The sequence below is a fragment of the Betta splendens genome, chromosome 3 (genome assembly GCF_900634795.4).
Source record: "Betta splendens chromosome 3, fBetSpl5.4, whole genome shotgun sequence".
Lineage (NCBI taxonomy): Eukaryota > Metazoa > Chordata > Actinopteri > Anabantiformes > Osphronemidae > Betta > Betta splendens.
In genome coordinates this window covers 14978038-14986405 of record NC_040883.2, presented here as the reverse complement: position 1 = coordinate 14986405, position 8368 = coordinate 14978038, and the positions used below count along the sequence as shown (strand labels likewise).

Here is an 8368-nt window from a genome sequence, read left to right as displayed (position 1 = left end):
TAATCAATAAACTGTGGAGATGTTGCCTCGTTCCTCCGCGTCTCCTCCAGCGTGATGGGAGGTAATGGGAGGATTATGCAGCAGCGGCGCCTTATGAATACGGGTCGGGTTGAAACTGCTCCAATTTGAATACGATTCATCAATAGTTGGCCGGTTTTGGATATGCGGCTTATGATTATGTATGAGCGGCCGCTTGGACTTCACGTTGCATGAGACGCCGGAGCGTCAGCACCGAGAGGCGCCGCTTTAAGAACTTCCAGCGGCGGCTTCGTTTAGTCTGTGCAGGACGAGCCCTGTTGTTATCGCCTGCAGTCACGCCGTCAAGGCCGGCGTCAAGTTCTCACAGCGTCACCCGTCAAACCTCGCCAATGCACTTCTTCTCCTAAGCACCATGCACCCACCCTAGAATTAGAGAGCGAGGCTGCCCACACACACACACACACACACACACACACACACACACACACACACACACACACACACACACAGACAGATCAAATCAATTGCTACCTTCCTCCACATCAGGAAATGCTGTAAAGTAGGCGTCCGACGGAGGCGTCCGCCCACTCGCAGGATATTCAATCGCAGGCATGTACGGATTCATCCTCTCTCTCTCTACCCTTTTGTGTGCACGCGATCAACGCGCATCCTTGGACATCCTTGTGTCTGTGTGCGTGCGCACACCCACGCGGTGAAACAGGCACAGTCTCCGTCACACGGAACACTCTGTGTCTTGAGGCCGCTCCGATTTACTCTAAGAGCGGCGGAGTTTATGAATGAAGTGCAAGGGTATGAAAACGGCTCAACGTGCGCCTCCTCCTTTTTAGGATAAAAAGTGCTTTCTTTAGCTTTCTCTTTTAATGCGGACGCACATTTCGTCCTGCAGGGTTTGCACCGCTTGACAAACGATTCATGAGGAGGAGCAGCCAAAGTTTCACAGCTGATGAAGCAAAATTCGAACATAAGTGAAGAAACAGTGATTGAGTTCAAGCACTGGATTAACTTAAATTGCTGTTGTATTTTTAGAAACTATTATTGCATGTTTTGGTATTTTAAGCATGTTTATATATGTTACAGTACACTATTGCGTTTTTATTCCAGTGCATTTTTAATACACAACCCAGAAAGCGATAACACAATAGCGTCCTATTTCTGTGTGTCTGGTGCGTCCTCCGCATCCTTTTACAGAGAGACAGAATCAGGTGAGGAGCATGCAATTGGCTGTACAGTGAACATGAAGCAGTGCAAAATGGGGGAGGGGGACGGAGAACATTGAGCCAAGAGACTGAGTCCGTCTCCTTCAGGCTCGGTGGTGAACATCACAGAGAGAAATCTGCTCATTAGGACAGCGAGGAGCACACATCTCGACAACAGACGGCTCTCAGTTCTCCTGTGGGGGTCCCACTGTGGCGGCAGAACATAAGCTGTGTGCCCTAAGGCTCAATACGGTTAATCTACCATATAAACACCATTTTGAAGTATAAATATTATTAGTGACAGATCTTGGGGAGATGATTTTAATTGACCCTGTTGGTGAAATACTGTTCGGTTGAAAATGTGGTTTCAGTGCCTGAAATCTATATTACAATAGTTTTTTTTTTCCATGAATCTAATGGTTTTCTGCCCATTATCTGGTGCATGTGAAGAAATGCCCCATTTACTTCAACAAAGTTCATATCTTAAAGCAGGGACTTTAGGTTGAAGATGAGAAGAGAAACCAAACAGTTGCTGTTTGTCCCAGGGGAGACGTGAAGTGGGGACTGTCTGTTGGTTTGTGCCTAATGGAGCGACTGTCGCACAGAGGAGACGTTTACCTGAGTGGGAAAGGTCAGAGCACGCGCTTTCCTGACCTTTTCTTTGGCCTCGTGTCATTTTTTCTTTTTTTGGGATGAGGGTAATCTGCAGCTACTCAGAAACACGTCATCAGATTCCTGGGACTCGATGGAGGGAAGCTGAGTGTTCGACGGTGTGATCTGGACTGTGACTGTTTGTGCGACGTCAGTGTCACATTTATCTGTGTCTCTGTGCCATGTTTTTACACTCATGGCTGATGGTACCTGTCAGCGTTGGGCGGCCTGTAAGCCTCCAGCCGTAAATACACAGGAATGCAGTGTTTCGATATTTTAACTTATACATTTGAAAGCAGGAGATCACTTAATTTCAGTGTCTGAAATCAATCAATGTCAATTTTTTCATCCCTAGTGGCTGATGACGTTTACTATATTCCAGTGAGGAACTGGTATGAAGCATAAAATATGACTCCATGCCCATAATGGGCAAAATCTTAATTATAAGGTAAAAACACACTATCCAGGAACCTTATAATTAAAAATGCTGAGTTATTATCGACACACTGTTGCGACCCCACGTGTGTTTTTTAATGGACTGGTTCCGCCCAGCGCTAATTCGTCCAGGTGCGCCGCTGATTGCGGCAGTAGCTGGAAACGGCCGCCGCGCCCCCCCCCCCCCCCCTCGCAATGGCGCCCACGCGCTTCTCGGACCCGCTCGCGCGCGTGCCGCTGTGAGGGAACATGCTGCCGGCGCCCAACCTCTCCGCCCACGGCCTCTCCAACCTGTCCGGCGCCGACCTGCAGAGAGCGCAGGAGCTGGCGCACCGCTCCGTCAAGGTGGGCATCATCAGCGTCCTGGGCGTCATGATCACGCTGGGCAACGTCGCCGTGCTGCTCGTGATCTCCTCCTCCGTGGCCGGCTGGTCCAGGAACTCCCGGTACTTCCTCCTGTCCCTCACGGCCGCGGACTCCGCGTTCGGCCTGCTGGTCATGCCCCTCAACCTGTGGGTGAGTCTGCTGAAGGACTACACGGAGGGCCCGGACGCGCTCTGCCACGTCGTGGCCTTCTGCAACGCCACGGTGTACTCCACGTGCATGTACACGCTGGCCACCATCAGCCTGGAGCGCTACGTGGCCGTGTTCTACCCGCTGCAGTACTCGCTGCTGCTGACGAGGAGGCGGACGCTGCTGCTCATCGCCTTCGCCTGGTGCTTCCCCCCCGTCGTGCTGTCGCCCATCTCGTTCCCGCGCGGCATCATCGAGGTCCACTTCTCCACGGCGTCCCTCGTGTGCAACCCGTCCTACTCCACGAACGCGGGCTACTCGCTGGGCCTGACGTGCGTCATCTTCTTCCCGTGCTCCCTCGTCATGACGTACGCCAACCTGCGGATTTGGTGCGCGGCCCGGAGGCAGCGGCTGAAGATGCGCAAGTACTGCTTTGCGCGTCGCAGCCGACACAACGTCGCGGCGCGCGTGCTCGTGCCCGTCATGGCAGCCTACTACGCCTGTTGGACTCCGTGCATGGCAGCTATGATCTACAATGGTAAGGCCTGAACTGCGTGTGGGGGGGGGTGGCACCTCTTTAATATAAAAAACCCTGACATTATTGGTGAACATATTACCTGCATAATTCATAGGTAAAAGAAAAACACTCTAGTTTGGCACATTTACCACATTTTGTGCGTTTTACGCTCCCAGGAACCACTGAGCTCAGTCTAATGCTGAAATGTCAATCACCGCACTGAATCTGTCCTAACGCACTAACAAAGCCCTGCTTTAACGCTCAAACCTGGATTCTCAATACATCACAATGGAGGCGAAAGCAAGCGTAAAATGGTGACGTAAATGAATCCTGTTGACGTCCAGGATGGTTCAGGCTGACCAATACATGGGCCCTGTCCTCCTCAGTGATGTAAGAAGCAGAGGAACTATGCAATGGTCACTTAGGCCCATGGAGGAAGGTGTGACTCAGACTTTTTCACTGCAGTGGGTTTTTTCTTTTACTCTAATAGTTCTCATGCTTTAAATCTAAGAAAAAGGGCCAAGCAAAGCAAACTTCTATCACTGTAAGTCTTATGCTTAGATTAAATGTGTGGCATCAAAGCTACAGCAGGAAGTAAAAAAAACAACAAGGTATTTGAATATTCCAAAGGAATTGGCCTTTATCAAAACTGACACATTGCCCTCTACAAATTCTTGAACTGGGACTGAGAGAACTGGCTGTCCGCGTTCTGGGCATGAACATAGCGATTGGAGGCCTGTTTTATGACTCAGACCTTCTCTGACTCTTCTCATTTACCCCGACCATGTGCTGTCTTGAAGTAATCAAGACGCGGAGTCACAGCTGAGTATTTTTAGAAGTGAGGACCTTTTCCAACTGGGGCTGTAATTTATCTGATGCGGGTGAAAACTCCCACAAAATGAAGCTGACGGTCTTTAAGTCAAACTTCAAAGTGAGCCGCCGCGTGAGCGCCGTGAGTCGCGCTGTAAAGCGCTCGCTAGTTAATTTTGCACTTGAAGCTCTGACTCTAAATGTGGAGCGGATGCCTTTACTTTCAGCAAAGGACTCCACGGGGGGTGGTGGTTCGTGTTGATGGTTTTTATGAGCGCTGCCGCCTCTCTCTCTCTCTCTCTCTCTCTCTCTCTCTCTCTCTCTCTCTCTCTCTCGTGGCGGCGCTTGTGCCCCTGAATGCTGAACTCCGGGCGCTCACCCGTGTCTTGTGGCTCGCAGCGCTCTCGGCCAGCAGCGTCCCGGAGTGGCTGGAGTTCGCCGCGGTCTGGCTCCCCACCGCCAACGGCTTCCTCAACTGCATCTTCTACTTCTGGATGAACCGCAGCTTCCGCCGGAAGTTCCGCCTGGTGCTCCAGAGGCTGGCGCTGGCCGCGTGCCCCGAGCTGGCCGGCGCCGTGGAGTGCTGCCGCGCGCCGGCGGCGCCCGCCGCCCCCGCGGTCCCCGACAACAACAACTCGAGCGTGTACGAGCGCTCGGCCAGCGTGTCCTCCACCTGCACGCTGCTGTCCACGGCGTAGGACGCGCCTCTGGCCACGATGCAACAGTTGTACTGCTTTTATCCGTTGTCAGTGGGGAACACTGTGACTGGGACACAGGCTTCATTTAGAACTGTTGGATTTTTTTTTCGTTTTAGTCTCACACTCAACTGATTTGCTGTCGGACGCCTTCTTAACTGCCTTTTTACTTGTTTTACAGTTAGTTATCAACCTCACCCATGCCCCACAAATGCTCATCATCAATAATCTGCTGCTGTCGGCCCATTAAGGCCAGGTTTATTAATATCTGAGGTCAGTTCATCAAACGACACCTATACTGGCACCTGGGTCCGAATGAGGCATTTGAGCATTAATGTCACTTTACGTAACAAGCACTTTGAGGATTGAGGTCGCCTTAAGTTTGACCCGTGCATCACAGAGCTTGGCATATAACACCAGGAAGAAGTTAACCTTCAAGTCACAGCATTTCCGTGTGAAAGGAGGAAAGTAATTAAGCAGCGACGCCGCGGAAAGGTCACCATATTTGGCAGAGCAGAGAAAACTCGACTAGCTTCTAAGCCTGTGCTTGTTTATTTTAAGGTATTAAGCCCATGATGTTCTGCTGAGCATCTTCCAGTGTATTCAACTTAGCAACGTGCATCCCATCTGTCTGAACGGAGCTTAGTGTCTTACTGAAAGGAAATGGCGAATACTGTAGTGAGCCATAAAATGAAATGTATCAAACATATGGTGATGGTCTTTTGTAGATACTATATATATTTTTTTATGTTTGTAACTAATGTAAAAAGTAAAATGTAAATAAATATGGTGTATTGGTTCCTATAGGTGATCTACGAAATAAAGCATTGTTCCTTATGTTCACTCAGTTTCATATTTATTTTAAAGCATCACTTGAAGTTCATAACTTTTCCACTTAGTTACTAATACACATTACATTTATCAAAGGTAACGTAATGGCAGTGAGTCATTGTAGCTTCTCAGACAATGATCATTTAGAGCATCTAGATCTGCTTCAGTTTGCTGTAATTCTCTCAACACACATCTACTGTAGAAACTCTGCAGTAAATGCTGTTGGGTAGTTGTTTTTTGTCTTTTATATTAAATTATTTCATCCTCACTCCTGGAAATGGAAGTGGAGAGCACTATTCATAGCATTTCATATGTTCATTGCTTCCTCTAATGTATGGAAAATGTAATTCAAGGGTTTATTTAATCCATAATCTAGAAATGGAATTTCACTAGCGTCATATTGGGTGTCCACGCTGGGCCACAGCAGTGTGTTTCTGGGATAGAATAAAAAAATTGTTACATTTTAATTATCTTTTACTTTCTGCCTGTACTACACACACACAATTAGTGTTAATGTAATTTATATGTAATTTATATATGAACAGCAAAAACATAATCAACTGTGGTTTTAATGTTGGGTAATGCTAAGGTTGGGTATATCTGATAAGTAGTGTAACATCTGACAGTTAAACAACAGGAAAACGCTGTACAAACATTTGACTTGTCAGTGGATTTCTGTTTGCACTCAGTGTTGTATAGCAAATAGAAAAAATCTAATGATGAATAATTTGAACTTGATTATGCTGATTGCTACCTACCAGTGCTATGTTAGATAACGGGTCAGGGAGTGACAGAGTATTATTGAAAATAAGCAGAATATCAAACAGTATAAATGTTACAATAACTCAGCTTGCATATGATGCATCATATTCATTTGAGTGCCTTTAATGCGGGTCATGGCTCTGTACCTCCCAGAAAAACAACAGTGGAGAAGTGAGTGAACCTTTCAGCCAGCTGTCAGAGCTGCCAGTCCACCTGGGCCAGGCAGAAAACTTAACATTGGCTTTGTGTATGCATGTTCATCCTGCGATGGCCCGAAAACAAAGACTTTGAAGGTTATTCCACGTAAAACAAATACTGAATATTCATTCCATGTGCAAGCAGCCATTTCAAATAACTCTGAGCATTTGTCAGGGATCATATGTATTCCTACAGCATCCGTAAGGGTTCTCAGACCTTTCAGATTTTTGCAGAGCAGGTCTCCCCGGACACAGGAGTGTTGTGCATTAGCAGGCTCAGATCTCCTTCAGGAAGGTGACTAGTGGAAATGACAGGGGATGCAGTGAGGGGGGGAGAGGTCCACCTCAACGAAGGCTTCATAAATAGACAGATTTAATTATAGGGTTCCTCACAGATTTGCAAATACAAACTGTTTGTTTCTATACATTAGGGCTGAAGTTTGGTCTGAATGTGACAAAAGGCTTTTATATTAAAGTATTTTTGAGCACTTGTACACAGACGTAGTTAAAGTAGTGGAAAGCTGCATCAGACACTGATGTTTCCAGTGTTCGGCAGCATTTGAAATCATGCCACAGTGTTTATCACACTGACGGTGTCGCAGGTTCTGTTTTTCGTCCTCGTGTAAAATCTGTCCCTCCATGTGTGACCGTGGTTCACTTTTGTTTCTGTTACATGTGCATGGAAACCTGGAGATAAACCACGCTGCCTCCTGTGATGAATTTCTATACACGCACACGCAGCATTTTGAGGCTATAGTGCCCCCTCGTGTTTAAACAATGACATGGCAACGTTTTAAACATCAATAATTCCAGACTGGCTTTACTACTGTGGAAAATAATAGATTAATGTCATTTATATCCTTGTTATCTGAGGTCTCTGTGTGCTATTTCTGAGATGTTTGTCTTCCTGTAACAGATTCAGTACAAGTAGAGTTCAGACTAAAATTGTTACATGTACAGATTTGTATCATATTAATAGTCCCCTATGTCCCAGCAGATTCAAAAGGATGAATCAAGGGGTTGTTGATCTGTGCTCCCTGTGGTTTGCTAATCACAGACTCCAGCCTTTTAAGGGCTCGCTCTCCTGAAGGCTATAGGTGGAAAGGTTTTAATTTCAATCAGGGCTTCCTGCTCCTCTTCACAGCAGCAGCAGCAGAGGGGAGTGTGCTGATATTGCTTTATTAAATAGTTACCTAAGGAGAGCAGATATGAGGTCAAAAACCACATTATTCCAGACTAACCACAAATCACAAAGATAGATTCACATTTACCTACCAGTGCAGTGTTGGTGGTTAGGTTAATAGTTATTTTTTAAAGAAATGTGGCCTTTGTGAGAACAGTATAAATGAATACTTATCTAGGCTGCTCTAGCTAAAACGGGGAGAACATAGTGCAGATTAGACATTTCATGGTTGTCTGGTCTATGAGTTGGTGACAAAGAACTGACCCCTCGTCCTAAACGTTTGTGAGTATGTATGGAAGTGGTGCACCGGCTGTTAGGAAAGCGTGTCCAATCACTGTCTCTGCCTCATCCTTTGACGAAGCAGTGAGTGTGAGTGGAGCCTGCCTCCGCTGATGACTGTGCTCAGCCCTGACAGAGGTCAGACAGTTGGCCTGAACCACTGCTGCACAGACCGGGAGATAATTTCCAGCATGGCCATATTAAGTCCAGATGCTTGGCACATTAAGCACAGATGTCAAATTACGTCTGCGCTCTCCTGCAACATTGTTTCTCAGTCAGACTGTCACCGCTTGCCTGTC

At 47.1% G+C, this 8368-nt stretch overlaps 1 protein-coding gene across 1 annotated transcript; it reads left to right on the top strand.

Annotated features, from left to right (window-relative positions):
* Nucleotides 1–2463: 2463 nt before the first annotated feature.
* On the top strand, nucleotides 2464–5660 carry zgc:162592 (uncharacterized protein LOC561993 homolog). The gene is made up of 2 exons (XM_029145415.3): nucleotides 2464–3333; nucleotides 4522–5660. The coding sequence occupies exons 1-2, from the start codon at nucleotides 2532–2534 to the stop codon at nucleotides 4818–4820; spliced, it is 1101 nt and encodes a 366-aa protein (XP_029001248.1). The 5' UTR covers nucleotides 2464–2531; the 3' UTR covers nucleotides 4821–5660.
* Nucleotides 5661–8368: the final 2708 nt, after the last annotated feature.